Raw genomic sequence first — 19,783 nt, 5'->3', positions numbered from 1 at the left:
TGTGGGAGATACCTGGTTCATTGGAAGCCCCCACTCCCTTTTTATTTCTGGAGACTTTCAGTGAATGCTTGAGCTAAAAGAACATTCCACTGATATATTGAACAACTGTATGTCTGCTTTTATATAATCAACATTTTACGTTCGTTTTCTATGCTGGTATGGGTTGGACGGGTTACATAGCATTTGAGTTAGTTCTTTATTCAGCCCTCCTAGATAGGTTGGAGAACTACCTCTATCTTATACACCACGTTCAGGTTTTGTTTCACGGCTGGACACCCTTGCTAACACCTATCACTCAGTATCTTTTATCTCCTACTTGTTTCAACCGTTAGACTGCGGCCATACTCGGGCACCGTCTTGAAGAGTTTTTAATCGAATGAATCGACCCTTAAGATTTTTGACGTTTAAGCCTGGTACTTATTTTATCGCTATCTTTTGGTGAACCGCTAAGCTATGGGGACGTAAACATACGAACACCAGTAGTCAAGCCCGGTCCAGGAATCGAAACCACAATCTTATGATCATGGTGCTGACACCCTAACCACTAAGCCACGCGCCTCCACTACTTTTCCATGATTACATGGATCAAATCAGAGTAAGCTGGGGTAGAGTTTTCTACGAATGAATGCCCTTCCTGATATAAACTTCCGACTGCTTCCAAGCAAGGTAATAATTTCCCAGTATATTGAACAATGAATAACCCCAACATGGTTATGCAATGAACTGCAAGAAAATGAGACTATTTTCTTGCAAACCAAAGTAGACATGTGAAGATGAGAGGAAATGCAAATTGACATCATCATTGTTGTTGTTGGCACTCCGTCGCTTACGACGTCGAGGGTTCCAGTTGATCCGATCAACGAAAGAGCCTGCTCGTGAAATTAATGTGCAAGTGGCTGAGCACTCCACAGACACGTGTACCCTTAACGGAGTTCTCAGGGATATTCAGCGTGACACAGAGTGACAAGGCTGACCCTTTGAATTACAGGCACAACGGAAACAGGAAGTAAGAGTGAGAGAAAGTTGTGGTGGAAGAGTACAGCAGGGTTCGCCACCATCCCCTGCCAGAGCCTCGTGGAGCTTTAGGTGTTTTCGCTCAATAAACACTCACAATGCCCGGTCTGGGAATCGAAACTGCGATCCTATGACCGCGAGTCCGCTGCCCTCACCACTGGGCCATTGCGTCTCCACTGACATCATCATAATCAGCATTCAATGTTCATTTTTAATGTACAGCTTGACAAGAGCTGGCAAGACTAGGGCCCACACCAGGTTCCATAGTCTGTTTCAGCTTGGTTTCTATGGTTGGATGCCCTTCCTAACACCAACCACTTTACAGAGTGTATTGAGTGCTTTATACATGGCGTCATCACATCACACATATGCAGCAGGTTTCTTTCAGTTTCCATCAACCAAATCTTCTCATAAAGGTTTTGGCTGGGCCAGGGCTCTAGAAGACATGTGCCCAAGGTACCACACAGAGGAACTGAACCTGAAAACACAATTAAGTGAACTTTTTCACCGTACAGCCATGCTTAACAAAGCTAATATATAAAAAAGATCAAAAACAGACACAAGATTACAAAATGCCATTATTTATTTAATATTTTTCATAATTCTTTAATATGATACAAATGTTGAAAACTCAACCAATATGGTGAATATAAGAGTGGATAAAGAGAATGGATGAATACAAAAAAAAAAAAAAAAAAAGATGGTCAAAGAATGGATGACGAGAAGGACAAAGATGAAGATGTCTTTGAGAAGTATCTCAGAAACATGTTTGGTGAATGCAATAATGAAACATGAAGATGCGTAGAATAGTTAGCAGATTTAGAACTTGAGACTGAAACCAGGCCCAACAGCTGATACACCTTTTGCCGCAGTCGCCATGTGGAACCCTCCAGGAATTGCAGCCTCATCACAGCCTTCTTCCTGCAAAACGAAAAGAAAATAATATATTTTTTTTTATGGCAGAGTTGTGAGAGAAAGTGAAGAATAAAAAAAAACTGCAATTCATAGGTTATTTTCAGTAGGAAGCACACAGAAAAGAAACTAAAAATATTGTCAGGTCAGAGCCCTAGTCTGAAGGCCTGTAATAGAATGGGCTCCACTCAAGGCACCTGCCCAAGTGCCAGGTGATTGTGTTAAACAGGGTGACAGATTAGGTCTATCAATCTATGACAAGCAGATCAAACATAAACAAATGAACAGGTTTCTGTACAGTTTATGTGTCCAGCTAATTTTACTCAGATGGCTCAAATCAACCTGAGACTAAAATAGAAAATAATTGTCCAAGGTGTTGCACAGAGAGATTGAACCCAGAACTATGTGATTAGGCAAAATAAACTTCCTAAACACACAGCCATGCCAAGACCCATCAAAAAGTAATGTCTACTTATTTCAGTACAAGGCCATACTCTTTTAACACAGAGACAGTACAAAAGCTTACAAGCATTTAGGATGGGGGAAGAATACAGATGCATAGATTTTGAGGGTAGGGGCAATATACTAAGCTGCAATTTGTTTCTGTTGATTCTAGAAAGATGAGGCATAAAGCTAACTGGAGCCAGATTCAATCACAGAATTTAGAGGAACAAAAATGAATCTTTCTGTCATCACCAAGCTGGCAAACAATCAGTGTTGACTTCCTTGGCAAATGATTTTGTCATGTAATATTTAAGAAAGCGTAAAAAGTGGTTTTCTATTGCCTTTCTTCGGGTGTGTTCCTCTACAAGACACATCTTGTCGACCAGATACAGACAACTTCACCACACTTATCTCAGGAAACTCAGAATGTAAAGAACCAAGATGAAAATTGTAAAGCACTCCATTGTTAAATGACTCTAAGAATTCTGTGAATCCACCATCCTGCATTGATGAAAAGCAAGTTTAACCTCAACGAGACTGGGATTAAGAATGCAAAGATCTGGAGCAAATGCTGTGAGGCGTTTCATCCGACACCACCCAAACAACTCTGCAAAGATATTTACTCCAGTATCACTTAACTTTTACTGGTATCAGTCACAGAACTATGGCCATGCTGGGGCACCTTCTTGATGAGATTTGTCAAACAAATTGACAAAACCTCCAGTTTATGAGGATGTAAACAAACTGACACTGATTAGAACAGTTGCGTTTTTAATGTAGCACCAGCACAGGTGCCTTCTCATGTAACGCAAGCACAGGTGCTTTTTACATGAAAACAGCATGGGAATGGTATTAATAAAGCCTTAATAAATAAAACCTGAGAACTAGTGTTTGTGGAAGTTGTTTTATAACTGCATTAGTAAGAAGTGAAAGTTAGAGCATACATTAAGACTGACATGGAAATCCAAGAAACGAACTTCATGAAAAAACACTTACAATTAACTTGGCATATGCCTTGCCACCAGATGGCGGTTTTGGAGAGTTACCATGTTTGCGTGGTTGCTCACTTTTAGCTGGCCATGTCGGAAACATCGAAGGACTTACAGGGGCTGGCGATTCCTTGAAATATTCATGAGATTTGGCTTCTTCGGCTGTTATTCTTTTGGAAGGATCAAATGTGAGAAATCTAGAAAGGAAGACACAGCAAACATTTAAGATAAGAAACACAGAGTGAACTGGAGCAACACGAAAGAACACAACACACAGCATGATCCAGGAATCAGACTCACTACCTCATGATTGTGAGCTCGACACTCTAACCACTGAGCCATGAAAAAAAAAAAAAAATGTAAAACTATGATGATGATGAATTCAAAGCACCCAGATAATTCATGTAGAACCACATATATGAACAGTTAATAACAAAAAAGCAGAGAACTACGTACTTGTTAAGGAGATCAAATCCCAAATCTGTGAGGTAGGATCCAAAACGTACACGTAGCTTGTTGTAGGTATATTCCCCAAAGTTGACTTTGCGAAACACAGGCAGTTCACTAACACCAGGCCAGATTTTTTCATTTGGTGTTCCCAAATCCTGAAAAAAAAAGGTCAGGTATTTTTATTAACAAAAGTCATCAAAATTATGGTATTTTAGCAATAATGAATCTGCCAGAGTGAGAAAATGGGGACATAAATGAGGCATACATGACATTACCAGCATAGAAAGTTGTGAGGTCAGTCGTACAGATCTCACTGTACTAGTTGAAATGCAAACTTTACACACCTACTTATGTACAATATTGTATATATAGTTAGTGATGCTCTCATCATTTCTATAAAAATGGTGAAGACTCTAACAAGTTTGAAATATGTCCAGATTTATCTTCTATTTTTTTTATTTTTGCCAAAATGAATAAAACGATAAACAATCATTAAGCTAACTGCATTTTCCTTCACCACATAAGTTTTCCTATTTAGATTTTTCATGATAACTGCATTAAAGTGAATATGTTAACACTAATTTTACAAGTCAGGAAGACCAGAAAAGCACCAAGCCGCACCTGTAGTTAGTTTATAACCGTCCACTAATGCTTTATCTAAAAATCTTTCATCACTTTATTAGAGACAATTATGGCTGAGTGTTAATTTCTCCAAATCCCTGGAGCTGTAAACTATGTCTGGCCAGTTTAGCTGCGCAAAAAAACCTTACAGCAGACTGCATCTATAATACTGCAAATGTGCATTGCCAATGATGTATACACGTGGAAAGAAACTGCTTACCTGGGGCACAATATATTAGGTATGGGACATTAGTGGCAGCATAGATAGGATAGGTTTAAGTTTGTCTTATAAGAGCACTGTGTGAGTATATGAGCTAGTCAAATTTTCTTTCGGGCAAGCTCCTTAAACGCCTTTCATATCTGAGACAACCCCTGGTTCTGTGAAACAAATTTCTCATTTTAAAGTGATCTAAATTAAAACCTTCCATCAAAATTTTTAATCTTTCAGTGTTTAAACCAGCCATATCTGGCTGAGACATTCTACCGGTCTTATGTTCAAACTGGCCTCTCATACCAACACTACAATACCATTCCTAAAATAGACAACCAGACTATCGATATCTCAAAGACACAAGATAATACCAGATGAATTCAAAGTAATGTGAATGAATAAACATTACACTTGACAGAGTAATCTGAATGCTAAAGGGTTTAGTGATTAATGTTTCAAACACTACTTAATTATGACAAAATTATTTATACTTGGTTCTTCAGCATTTTCAAAATTAAGAAGGGTATCACTTCTGCACCCACCCTATTCACAAGATGTAGCACCTGCAGACTTCCATCTCTTCCCCGAGAAGAAAAGGCAGCTCAGAGGTCATCATTTTAATATCGTTGTCGAAATGCAGAATGGATCACAGAAGGCCCTCGACTTGCTTACGGAAAACAACTTTCAGGCTGGATTCCAAAAGTGGCAGGAACACTGGGACCGGTGTATTGTGTTAGGTGACTATTTCAAAGGAGACGATATTGATGTTGATGTAGTGAGTCAAGTACATCAACAGCAACAGCAACATCAAAATCAAATGAAATGGAAACTGCAGTTGTGAGCCCTGTGCCAGTAGAATGTAAAAAGCTCCATCCAAATGTGGCCGATGCCAGTGCCGCTTTGGCTGGCTTCTGTGCCGGTGGCACATAAAAAGCACCATTCGATTGCGGTCAATGCCAGCTCCTCTGGCCCCTGAGCCGGTGGAAAGTAAAAAGCATCCACTACACTCTCAGAGTGGTTGGCGTTAGGAAGGGCATCCGGCTGTAGAAACACTGCCAGATCAGATTGGGGCCTGGTGCTGACTCCTGGCTTCCCAGACCTCAGTCGAACCATCCAACCCATGCCAGCATGGAAAACGGACGCTAACCAAGGGAAATAAGGTATTTTTTTAATTGAACATAACTAGCCCTGGAACTTTTTGATACCACCTTGTAATTGCCAACATATAAACATTGCAGTGGGTGTCCAGTCCTGAACAACACTGCAACTATTGCAAGGACGAGAAGGAATAAGATCTTTCTCTTTCTTTCATTTTCCTTAAAGCGTAACAACTTACCTTGAAAACTCTGGTTAGCTGGTCAACTTCAGATTTGCCTGGCCATAATGGCTTCATAGTGAGAAATTCAGCCATAATACATCCAACTGACCACATATCAATGCATGTTGTGTATTCCTGCAAATAATGATAATAATAATAATTTTCAAAATACAAAGACCTGGAAATAGAGATAACTCGAATGTGGAATCTAAAAACAGAAACAATTCCTATCATAGTAGGTGCCTTAGGTATAATAAAAAAATATTCAGACAAATACATAACAAAAACACCAGGACTTACAAATATATATAACATACAGAAAATTGCACTACTGGGTACTGCACACATTCTACGCAAAACACTTTCAATACAGTAAACATAAGAGCACCACAGCAAACCACAGCACATACCCAAGGCGCACAGAGCTGCGCTCGGTAGTGAAGTGAAAGCACGTTATAAAAATAAAACTACTGAACAATAATAATAATAATAATTCTTTCTACTATAGGCACAAGGCCTGAGGGTTTGTTGGGAGGGGACTAGTCAATTACATTGACCCCAGAATTTCACTAGTTCTTAATTTATCAACCCTGAAAGGATGAAAGGCAAAGTTGACCTCAGTGGAATTTGAACTCAGAACGTAAAGATGGATGAAATGCTTAGCAGTATTTCAACTAGCATGCTAACAATTCTGCCAGCTCACCACCTTAAATAATAATGATGATGATGATGATGGTAATAATAATAATACTTTCTATTATAAGCATAAGGCCTGAAATTTGGGGAGACCCCAGTGTTTTGCTGGTATTCGATTTATTGACCCTGAAAGGATGAAAGGCAAAGTCAACCTCTTCTTGTGTCTTCCCCTTCCAGAGGTTCCCTCAACAGTTAGAGATCAGCACTTCTTTACACAGTTGTCCTCCTTCATATGCACCAAATGACCATACCAGTGCAGTTGTCTCTCTTGCATATCATACATATACTGTATCACTGTATCAACAAGACTATCGAAGGCTGTCGTACACCACTGGCCATAAATGTGCTTGCTTGCAGTGTTGTAGCTTTCAAATGATGCCACCCAACTGGCTATGAAGGCTGGCCTATGGTGCATAAGTGACCAAGATCACAACAGTCTCCCTCAATAAGAAGCCACTCCATCACAGGGTAACTCTTTTACAGTTGAGTGAACTGGAATGATGTAAAATGAAGTGCTTTGCTCAAGAGTATAACACATCATCCAATCCAAGAATTGAAACCATGATCTTGTGATCATGAGTACAACACCCTAACCACTAGGCCATGTGCTTTCCAGCTGTAGAAACTCTGCCAGATCAGATTGGAGCCTGGTGTAGCCATGTGGTTCGCCAGTCCTCAGTCAAATCGTCCAACCCATGCTAGCATGGAAAGCGGACGTTAAACGATAATGATGATGTATGTATGAGTTTGTGTGGGGGCATATGGGTGTGTTCGAGCCCCTTCATCTTGACATCATAAGATAGTTGTTAATGAGTATCACTATCATACAAGTAATATAATTTATTTCCAATCCTTTACAAAAGCATTTCCATTCTTGGGGGAAACATTAGCTTATTTGGAAACAAGTAGTTTGGCACCGGGAAGGGCAAGCAACTGTAGAAAATCTGCTTCAACAAATCCTGCCCAGCTAATGCAAGCTTGGGAAAAAGGAAATTAAAAATGATGATAATATTGGTTTCAAATTTTGGCACAAGGCCAGCAATTTCATGGAGAGATGGTAAGTCGATTACATCAACCCCAGTATTCAACTGGTACTTATTTTATCGACTCCCAAAAAGAGAATGAAAGGCGAAATCATTAGTGGTTCGTAGTATACAAAAATATATTACAAAAAAAAAATGGCACATATACTGTAAATAATTCCAAAATAACAAAACAGAAAACATCAAAATAATGAAATCAAGCAGATAAATATAAAAAAAAAAAATTAAAAAAACCCATTTCTCTTCGTTTTCTTTTTTCTGGATTTATACCCCAAAACACAGATTTGTTTATTCAAGCTTAGAACAGGTTCCATGTGATGTTTACTGAGACAGACAAGAAAATATTTTAAGTTTTCATGCTGATTAGCAGATTGCAATCATGCTGATTAGCAGATTGCAATCATGCTGAAGCAGTTTGTGTGCTTCTGAGTGGTCAGTGAAGCTTAATTTTTTATCTCTAAGCACAACTAGAGATTATGTAGGAGCGGCAGTAGTAGTGGTAGAAGCATATATCTTAACTTATGTAATTAATTTTGTTCAACTGCATCTTAGAGACGCAACATAGGTGAGGTTTATGTATAATGGAGCTTTCATAAAATATATAAATTTACATTCCACTTCTGAATGCTCTGATAAATAAATAAATAAATAAAAGAGAAAAAAGAAAGAAAGCAAGAAGGAAAGTAAATCTGTTGCTGCTTGTGTGCTCATAACATTCTTCACAGCCAGATATTGCTCCAACTTGGTTTCAAACGGGTTAATATGAAGAAAGCTATCCATTTAAAAAACATTTCTGTTAATAATTCAAGCAAATATCCGTGTTTTCTGAACAACTGCAGCCATGTTGCAAAAAATAAATAAATACATAAATAAAAATAAAATTTGGGTGCAGGTATGGTTGTGTGGTTAAGAAGCTTGCTTTGCAACCACATAGCTTTGGTTTGGGGTTCAGACCCACTGTGCAGCACCTTGAGCAAGTGTCTTCTACTATAGCCCCTGGCTGGCCAATGCCTTGAGTGAATTTCATAAACAGAAACTGTGAGGAAGCTGCATGAATGCATGCATGTATATATATATATCTATATATCTATATATATCTATATATCTATATATCTATATATATATATATATATATATATATGCAAAAATTTTATAATTATAAGCATAAACCTGAATTATAATTATGCTTATAATTATAAAATTTTTGTATAAGTTTACCAATAACGGTTCTTTTAACATTCCAAACTACTTGATGAAATTATTAGTTGTTAATGATTAATTTTCACCCTATATCAGTATATATATATATATATATATATATATATATATTATATTATATAAAAGATGGAGGTGGAAATGGCATAGAAGTAAGACATTTCGATTTAAGAAGGAATTTAATAAAAATGTTCTCGGCCCCCAGACAGAAGATAAGCTGTTTTTACTTCAAATTTTTACTGATATTTGATACAAAGAGATTCATCGAAACCGTTAATATTTTCTTTATATAAGAATTTTTTCATTAAATTACCTCTTAAATTGAAATCTCTTAGACTTACTTCTGGGCTATTTCTACCTCCATCTTTTATAAATAAAAATTTGATTTGTATAGATCTCTAATCTTTTTCAACTATATATATATATATATATATATATATACAGAGAGAGAGAGCAAGGTAATAGTTATTCTCACTTAAACATGGATGTCCTGTTAAAACAAACTTAACTGCAGTACATGCCGAAAGAGAAACTCTCATATTTAAAAAAAACTAAGTACTGGGGTCAATTTGTTTAATTAAACCCTTCAAGGTAGTGCTCCAGCATGACTGCAGACCCATGTCTGAAAGAAAAACCAAGTAAAAGATAAAAGTTTAAAAAAATAAATAAATAAATAAAAACTAAACCCACTAACCTTGGTGCCTAGCAGTAACTCAGGTGCTCTATACCATAATGTAACTACAACTGGTGTATAATGCTTCAATGGGGATCCATATTCTCTGGCTAGACCAAAATCGCCAACCTTAGGTGGGGGTAAAAGACAAAAAAGAAACATTTCAATGAATATTCTACTTTTCCTTCAATTTCTAAAGCAATCATTAATCACAATTGGTATCAAGAAGATAGAAAGTGTTAGAATTAATTCCATTGCCAACTCTCACCTGTTTCCGATTAAGGTGATATTTCTCTCGTGATCGGGCATGTTTTCATGGAAGATTGGAAAGGAAGGGCACCGCTTGTATGGCAGTGACACTTGTTTACAACCATCATGGAAGCCAATGCAAGGAGACAGAAATACACACACACACACACACACACATGATGGACCCCTTTCAGTTTCTCCCTACCGAATCCACTCACAAGGATTCAGCCAACATGGGGGTTATAGCATAAGAAACTTGCTCAAGATGCCATACAGAGTTACTGAACCTGAAACCATGTGGTTGAAAAGCAAATTTCTTACCACACAGCCACGCCTGTACAGCAGAATCCCAATACAACTTCTGCCAACCAATTCTGCTAAGAAGATGCTAGTCAGCTTGAAGCAATAGCCCAAGGTGCCACGCAATGATAAAACATACAGTTAAGACACCAACTCCATCCCCATATACCCGTATTTCATAATACATAGGAAATAACTAAACACTAACCTTGAGAATGCCTTTGTGACTCAGTAACAAGTTTGATGTCTTTAAATCTCGATGTAATATCCAGTTGTCGTGGAGGTGAGCCACAGCTTTGAGGAGCTGAAGCATCAGTGTTTTCACTTCACCTGTAAATGGAAGAATACTGCTTAAGAACAAATATAATAATGAAAGAAAATTCATTCTAATACCGAAGTCTCTAGTCAGGCAGTGAGCTGGCAGAAACGTTAGCACGCCGGGCAAAATGCTTAGCAGTATTTCATTTGCTATGTTCTGAGTTCAAATTCCGCCGAGGTCAACTTTGTCTTTCATCCTTTCAGGGTCGATTAAATAAGTACCAGTTACGCACTGGGGTCGATGTAATTGACTTAATCCCTTTGTCTGTCCTTGTTTGTCCCCTCTGTGTTTTAACCCTTGTGGGCAGTAAAGAAATAAGAATCATTTCTGCACCAAGCAAAATGCCTAGCAGCATTTTGTCCATCTTTACATTTTTGTCCCAAATTCCACTGACGATGACTTGGCCTTTCATCCTTTTTAGGGTCAACGGAACAGCCTGCTCATGAAATTAACGTGTAAGTGGCTGAGCACTCCACAGATACGTGTACCCTTAACATAGTTCTCGGGGAGATTCAGCGTGACACAGTGTGACAAGGCTGACCCTTTGAATTACAGGCACAACAGAAACAGGAAGAAAGAGTAAGAGAAAGTTGTGGTGAAAGAGTACAGCAGGGTTCGCCACCATCCGCTGTCGGAGCCTCGTGGAGCTTTAGGTGTTTTCGCTCAATAAACACTTACAACACCTAGTCTGGGAATCGAAACCGTGATCCTACAACCGCGAGTCCGCTGCCCTAACCACTGGGCTATTGTCCCTCCACTTGCAACAACATATAAACCTCATTAATGGTGACTACAAAGAAAAACAGTAGAATATGAGTGATTCAGTAAATGCAAAACTACAAGACAAGAAGGAGTTAGAGTAAAAATAAGAATGAAAGAGAAAAGTGATCCTCACCAACAAGGAATGGTTGTTTCATAGTTTCCATAAGGCCTTTTAAATCATGTTCCACATAATCCATCACTATGTAGATCTTGTCCATGTTACTACCAACAACAATTTCCTGTAGAGTTTAAAAAAATAGATGCAAATTTTAATAGATGCTTGCGCAAGGTGTTGCACAGTAGAATTGAACCCAAAACCAAATGGTTGCTGAGCAAATTTCTTAATCACACAGCTATGCCAGTGTTTTAAGTGAAATCTTTAGTAAATAACTATAAGTGTATCTCAAGCCTCAAGTGCTTGGATTCCATTGGTGAAGAAGCTTTCGTCCTGTTGGTCAAAAAAAGGTCATCACCAGCAGATATGATGTCACCATCACTGTGATACTGGTTCCCAGTTAAGAGCTTTTTCATGTTTGAAAACAGATGACAGTCAGTTAAGGCCAAATCAGAACAGGGAAGATGATCAACCAGTTCAAAGCCAAAATTATGCACAACAGTCACTGAAACCAAGGTCTTGTATCCTGGAGCATTGTCTTGATGAAACAAGACCCTTTCTGTCAGTTTTCCTAGACATTTGGTCTTCTTAGCCTTTCATAACTGCCTCAGAGCTTATCCGTTTCAGTGGTATTTAAGCCACTGAGAGTACAAACTCCTCCTTGAAAGGGACACCAGTCCACCATAGAATTAACTATTACCACCTGCCACTGGTACTCATTTTCAACTGACTGGAGGAAACAATGTGAAATGCAGAGCCTTGCCCAGGGACAAAATGCAGACCTATACTGGAATCAAACCCACAACCCGAAGATCATAAACCTAACACCGATGCCAGTCTTATTTTTCTCAATACCATAATAATTTTGTGTTCATTCAGTGATATAAATTTGAAAGTTGATAGTTCAGTTTAAAAATAAGCATTTAGTATTACACTCACTAAGAGATGGCAGTTAACAGCTAACAAGACCTTAACTTTTATAGGTAAGTAAAGTAGGCAGATGGCAAAATTAGTATTTACTATGAGGCACAAAGCAGCAGCTGAAGCCACCTTCTTCATCATCAATAACATTTCCATGCTGGCGTAACAGGACAGGGCACCAAGATCCAAGCCAGTCCTTATACAGAGTTCCTGCCCTCCTAGATGCACTAGAGAACCACACCTCACTCGTATGTTCCATTAGTTGAATGGTTTCTATGGCTGGATGCACTTGCTAACACCAACCACTTTACAGAGTGTACTGGGTACATTTCATCATGACAACAACACCTAGAAAGATGTCACGTCCTCAATATGGCCAAAGTGCACTGGGTATATTTCACCATGAAATTTAAAACTAGCAAACAGCAAATAAATATCAACTAATAAAACAATTACTGGGATTAATGTGACCAACTATACACTATCTACATGGTGGTGCTTGATCATAGCCACAATCCAATTACTGAAACCAGTAGAAGACTAAAAGAAACTTAGTAGATTATTGGTTACTTACTCTGACTGTGACAATATTTGGGTGTTGAGCTTTCAATAAGGTATTAATTTCTCTCAAAGATGTTATAGGGAAGCCTTCTTTCTCTTTCTCCATCTTTAATCTTTTCAGAGCGACAATTTCATCTAAAAAAAACGTAAATGTAGTACATTTATACATACATGTGTATATTTATATATGCAAATGAATATTTCAATCAACCATGAACAATAATTACATAACATGAATCTAAAATGTTCATCATCATCATCATCATCGTTTAACATCTGCTTTCCATGCTAGCATGGGTTGGACGATTTGACTGAGGACTGGTGAAACCAGATGGTTACACCAGGCTCCAATCTGATTTGGTAGAGTTTCTACAGCTGGATGCCCTTCCTAATGCCAACCACTCCGAGAGTGTAGCCGGTGCTTTTACGTGCCACCGGCACGAAGGCCAGTTAGGCGATATTTTTTTTCTACTACTTCAAATCAAAAACAACACAGTTAATTTGTTTCTTGTAAATGTTTAACCTTCATCTGAAACAATAGTGTAACAACAATTATCATTAACATTCAATTTTCTATGCCTACATGAATCAAACAGAATTCACTGGGGCAGATTTTCTACGGCTGAATGCTCTTCCAGTCACCAACCTTTATCTGTTTTCTGGCAAGGTAACCCACAGCCAAACATGTCTTTGATGAAAGATTGGAAATGAGCAACACTGCTTCTATGATAGTGATGCCTGTTTACATCCATCACAAGATGTCAAGACAAGGGAACACACACACACACACGTCATATAGACATTAAATGATGATGATAATAATGAGGACCACAAAAACACACATGACAGGCTTCTTTCAGTTTCCATCTACCAAATCCACTCACAAGATTTTGGTCAGTCCACAGTTGTACACCCACACACACACACACACACATACATGACAAGCTTCCTCACAGTTTCCATCTATCAGATTCACTCTCAAGGCACTGGCTGGCCTGGGGCTATAGTAGAAGACACTTGCCCTAGGTGCCATGCAATGAAACTGAACCCCCAAACCACAGGGTTGCAAAGCAAGCTTCTTAACCACACACCCATGCCTGTTTAACAGGTTTCCATTGAAGACACATGCCCAAGGTGCTGTGCAGTGGGGCTGAACCCCAAACCCACACAGTTGGGAAGCAAGCTTCTTGACCATGCAGGCATTTCTTTGCAATCACAAGTGCAGCACCTAGGACGAATGCCTTATCCTATTACTTCAGGCTGACTGATTGGTTCCATGCGAGTGAATTGGTAACCCAGAAACTGAATGGAAGCCCATCACATTTTCAATAAGCATACAGCCAGTAGCTTTCATTGGTTTCGTCACTCCTGATGTGTTAGAATCAGTGGAATGAAAATCCTTTACTTGGGTAACAGGTAAGGATTGGCAACAGGAAGAGTGTCCAGTCATAGAAAATCTGCCTCAACAAGTTTTGTTAACCCTTTAGCACTTAAACTGGCCATGTCCAGCCCAAATATTCTAGCTGTTTTAAGTTCAAACTGGTGCAATCTGGTCTCTCACACCTACCCTACAATGTCATTCCAAAAATAAACGATCAAATCACTGGAATCTCAAAGCTATGAGAGAAAGCAGGATTAATTCAACGAATGTGAATAAATAAGCATTACACTCAACAGAGAACTCCTCATCATCATCATCATCACCACCATCAACAACAACAACCATCTGTCGTCCATGCTGGTATGGGTTGGACAGTTTGACCAGGGCTGGCAAGCTGAGGGGCTGCATCAGATTCCAGCCTAGTTTGGCATGGTTTCTAAGGCTGGATGCCCTTCCTAACACCAACCACTCCAAGATGGTAATGGGTGCTTTTTATGTGCCACCAGTATCTATCACGACTAGGATTTCACTCAGCTTGATGGATCTTCCTTCGCAAGCACAGCATATTGCCCAAGGTCTCGGTCATTTGCCATTGCCTCCGTGAGGCAATGAAATCTGAATGCTAAAGAGTTAAACCCACACCAGCATGGAGAAACGAATGTACGGTGACGGTGATTCAAAGAACTTGCCAATTACTAAATTAAGATGTGAATACCACCAAAAAGCAAAGACTAGTGAGGTAAGCATCAGAACTTGAAGCAAGGACAGAAATTGAAAGAAGCTTTACCAGATTTCTTGTCTTTAGCTCTGTAGACCACACCATAGGTACCTTCCTCGATTCGATTCAGACAGTTAAACTCCTCCACACTGCGACAGCCCTGGATGGCCGGCAGATAGGGGGGCAGGTCTGAGTCATCCTCGATGGGGGACGCAGGTGGACTTCCCTCCCTGAAAGGTGTTTCTTCATGTTCAGAGGGCTGCACTGAATCGGTACCACTTTCATTTTCTGAGTGGTCATCAAATTTAGACTTAGGATCTACATAAAAGAAAAAGAAGAAAAAAAAACAAACAATAAATAAATAGAAATAGAAATAAAAATAGAACGTAGAAGTGCTGTTGCCAACAGATATGCATTTGGCTAAGACTCCAAAGATGTGAAATACTATCAAGAAAAACCAAAGTTTTAGTTTGCAACAAGGAAAAATTACCAACAGATCTAGATTAATGCACACCATTCCACACTGTCCTAGGAGTACTATGTTCCTAAATACACTACGGTACTTCATTATATAACCATAATATACTATAAAGTGCATTAAACGTTTTTATAAGCCAATACTGTGTTAGCAGTGCTATTAAATCACATGTTAAGGTCATCTCTACAGATTTTCCATAAGAATTATAGCCAGCATTGATTCTTGTTGCAACGTTTCATATCCAAAATGCCAAATGCAAGCAATGAGATTCATCATCATCATCATTTAACGTCTGCTTTCCATGCTAGCATGGGTTGGATGATTTGACTGAGGACTGGTGAACCAGATGGCTGCACCAGGCTCCAATCTAATCTGGCAAAGTTTCTAAAGCTGGATATCCTCCCTAACACCAACCACTCCGAGAGTGTTGTGGGTGCTTTTACGTGCCACCGGATCGAGGGCCAGTCACACGGTACTGGCAAAAAATGGAAAATGGGTAATGGGCATATATGCCATATTTCGGGAGTTTCTGCTCCTTCATCAGCACACATCCAACCCATTAATCATCCACAAACTAATTGCTTAGATAGCCACTACATATAGCAGTGTAACACTATTGGATAAATACATATTCTCTTCTACTCTAGGCCCGAAATTTTGGGGAGTGGTGGTCTGTGCGTGTGGGGCGGGGTGTTGGTCGATTAGATCAACTCCAGTACACAACTGGTACTTAATTTATCGACCCTGAAAGGATGAAAGGCAAAGTCAACCTCGGTGGAATTTGAACTCAGGACATAAAGACTGATGAAACGCCCGGCGTGCTACCGCTTCTGCCAGCTCGCCGCCTTATACCTACTTACATATTAAACACATGCTGGTTTACATCTACTGTCTCAGATACGAAACACCATAACAAAATCAGGGCTGGCTATAATTTCTATGGAAAATCTGTAGAGATGACCTTAATGCCGTAATCACAGATACACTGTGAAGATAGATATTCTATGACAGTAGATAAGCTATGATTGTAAATATACTATGATTCCAGATACACTACAATCATAGATATAGTATGATGCTAAATATACTATGATCACAGATACAATATGATCCCAAATACAGTATAATCATAGACACACTATGATCCTACACAAAATAGGTAAAGGGAAAAAACCCCTTCAGTTATGAATGAGCATGGGACTGCACCTAGAGGCACAAATCCGGGCAAGTTGTTCATGAAAGACCAGCAGTCACCCATACATATCAGCCTCCCCTCTCCATGCCACGGATGTTATATAAGAGAAAGGCAAAGGCCGATACAGCTTGGCACCAGTGACATCGCAACTCAATTCTACAGATAAGTGAATTGGAGCAACATGAAAAATGAAGTGTCTTGCTCAAGAACACAACACATCGCCTGGTCTGTGAATCAAACTCACTACCTCATGATTGTGAGCCCGATGCTCTAACCACTGAGCCATGGACATAGTATGACCTAAATAGAGTACGAGCCTAGATATACTATGATCATAGATACAGTTATGAGCCTAGAAATACTGTGTTCTAGATACACTATAGCCCAGATTTACCCCAGTGCAGCTCATCATTTGGTACAAAAGTAACATCACCTCATTGGCATTCTTTTAATATTACGACTGCACACAGAACGTTTTGCATCATGTGAGCAGCAAATCATTAAAATTTAGTTAACATCATCATTGCTGTTTTCTTCCTTCTTTTTCCAAGCTTCTCAATTTTGTGCCAGCCCAGGCTTCATAATAATAGCCACAGGTGTAAAACAACTAACCCGCTAATTGTCCCTCCTACCATGCCCATCACCACTCTGCAACTAGAATGTCAATTACAGGAAAAAGTGCTGCAGTGTGGAAGTCAAGTGTAAGCAGAACAAATAGACCCACAGGGTGTCTGTGGGTGGATCAATGGCAATTGCGACATCCTTGGTGAAGTGACCTCCTTAGAAATATGCTGCGCAGGAGTGGCTGTGTGGTAAGTAGCTTGCTTACCAACCACATGGTTCCGGGTTCGGTACCACTGCGTGACACCTTAGGCGAGTGTCTTCTTCTATAGCCTCAGGCCAACCAAAGCCTTGTAAATGGATTTGGTAGACAGAAACAGAAAGAAGCCCATCGTTTATATATATATATATATACATATATATATCTATGTGTGTGTATATGCTTGTGTGTCTGTGTTTGTCCCCCGACCATCGCTTGACAACCGATGCTGGTGTGTTTACGTCACCATAACTTAGCGGTTCAGCAAAAGACACCAATAGAATAAGTACTAGGCCTGGTAAGAATAAGTCCTGGGGTCGCTTTACTCGACTAAAGGCAGTGCTCCAGCATGGCTGCAGTCAAATGACTGAAAGAAATAAAATAAAAGAAAAAGAAAAGAATACACTCGCACGCGCGCACCCCGCTCCTCATACACACACCCGATTGTCTTCTGTACAGTTTCTTATTTCTTTATTACCCACAAGGGGCTAAACATAGAGTGGACAAACAAGGACAGACGAAGGGATTAAGTCGATTACATCGACTCCAGTGCATAACTGGGACTTAATTTATCGATCCTGAAAGGAAGAAAGGCAAAGTCAACCTCGGCGGAATTTGAACTCAGAATGTAACGGCAGACGAAATACCGTTAAGCATTTTGCCCAGCGTGCTACCAATTCTGCCAGCTTGCCGACTCTTCTGTACAGTTTCTATTTACTGACATTCATTATCAAGGCATTCATTAACCCAAACGTCTGGTAAAAAAAAAACACCTACTTCATGGGACCATGAAGTAGGATTAAATCCAGAACAACAAGCTTGCTAAGCAAACTTTCTAATCACACAACTACAACTACGCTTGCATTTTTTGCTGTAATTCTTCTTAATCAAAGCTGACACAAACAGTTATATAAGAATAACTCGCGTTCTTTTTTGCCCAACCAAACCTATTTAACCCTTTCGTTACCATATTTCTAACCAAATTACACCCCTTATGTGTTTCAATTAATTTCTAACATAATCATAAATTTAGGCTGGTTTCATTAAACAACTCTAACTTTTTTATTTATCAACATATTAATGTGATTTTTGGAAGATAAATTAACAAAAGGTTCTCAACCAATTCTATACCAAAATTTTTGTCACAAAGTGACTTTAATTACAGGTAAATTCAACAAAATATAAAATTATTTAAATTTTTGTTCAAACATCGCTATAGAAAATGGGTTATTAGCTAATATTCAATTGGGTATACAACAAAATATTATTATAGAAGAGTTGTGCACATTACTGGATTTATTAGTCTCTTTTGCCAGTATAAAATTAAAATCCAGAGCAGTACCCAGTATTTGATTCACAAATCTTTTCCAAACTTTGATCCCCCATTTTGTGCGCTTTCTTGGCATATACTGTTGAAAACGCACTCGGCCTTTATAGCCCACCATATCCTTATCTATAAACTGTTTTATATGTGCTTTGAACACAGTCAATGAGGGGTCTTATTTTAAATAAGGGATCAAAGTCTAGTTTTCCACGTACTGGTCGTGTCTATTACATGTAGATATTGAGTCAATTTTAAAAACCGTATCCTCGTCATTATACTTGAGACGTATTCGTCGCCAAAGGGTTCATCACTACTCCAGTAATTTGTTATCCTAGGTAACTTTCTAATGCCCATAATAATATTTATGGCAAAATATGCTTTAATTTCATTCAAGTTTATGGGAAACCTCAAACTATCCTTTTTTACGCTTTGTTTACATTTAGCGTAACGGTTTGTTTCCGCCGTAATCAATTCAAATAGGCACATCGGAAAAAGCAAAAAGAAATAGTCTAAAGCTTTACTCTCCTGGGTAAGACTGTGACTTGGTCCAGTTTCTTCAGAAAAATCACTGAAAGGAGTTTTTAAATTTTCACTCCATTCAGGTACTAATTCATTCTCTTTATCGCTATCATCGGAGCTCTCGGATTCACTGCTTTCATTTTCGGAAAATGAAACCTCAGATTCATTATCAAATACCACGTGCTTTTTTTTTCGGTTACAGAGTTAGATTTATCAAGGTCTTTAACGGAGAATCCTTCGAATTCTGACTCGCTGCTTGACAGAATAAAATTTGTATCCATTTTTTTGTCAGGATTACAAATTTTGAAAACACCACAGGAACAAATTTGGAAAAAAATCTCCCAAAATTCACAAAATTAAAAAAACATGTTGATCGTCGTACAAAACTATTGCTGAACTGTTTACACAAATAATCACGTGTTTTCCCGAATGTACTAACGAGATTTGCTCAGATATTCTCATTTAAATATGAATAGGTGATTACGGGCGGTTTTGGGTGGCTTGGTCACATGAACCAAAATTTTTTTCGGGCGGC

At 38.8% G+C, this 19,783-nt stretch overlaps 1 protein-coding gene across 10 annotated transcripts in view; it reads right to left on the bottom strand.

The window, feature by feature from the left end:
* Positions 1-1,579: 1,579 nt before the first annotated feature.
* LOC106872191 (cyclin-dependent kinase 11B-like) overlaps positions 1,580-19,783 on the bottom strand; it is a 72,916-nt gene continuing 54,712 nt past the window's right edge. For all 10 annotated transcript variants that reach the window (XM_089357865.1, XM_089357862.1, XM_089357870.1 and 7 more), the window contains 9 exons: positions 14,982-15,230; positions 12,827-12,948; positions 11,350-11,455; positions 10,344-10,465; positions 9,608-9,715; positions 5,978-6,094; positions 3,816-3,964; positions 3,367-3,556; positions 1,580-1,935 (listed from right to left, as the gene is read on the bottom strand). In XM_089357865.1, coding sequence (XP_089213991.1) covers positions 1,834-1,935; positions 3,367-3,556; positions 3,816-3,964; positions 5,978-6,094; positions 9,608-9,715; positions 10,344-10,465; positions 11,350-11,455; positions 12,827-12,948; positions 14,982-15,230 — 1,265 coding nt within the window. In that variant the 3' untranslated portion in view covers positions 1,580-1,833. The remainder of the gene's footprint in view (positions 1,936-3,366; positions 3,557-3,815; positions 3,965-5,977; positions 6,095-9,607; positions 9,716-10,343; positions 10,466-11,349; positions 11,456-12,826; positions 12,949-14,981; positions 15,231-19,783) is intronic.

The sequence above is a fragment of the Octopus bimaculoides genome, chromosome 9 (assembly GCF_046866305.1).
Source record: "Octopus bimaculoides isolate indiv1 chromosome 9, ASM4686630v1, whole genome shotgun sequence".
NCBI lineage: Eukaryota > Metazoa > Mollusca > Cephalopoda > Octopoda > Octopodidae > Octopus > Octopus bimaculoides.
Note: the sequence above shows the minus strand (reverse complement) of the source record. Positions and strands in the feature narration are given on the sequence as shown.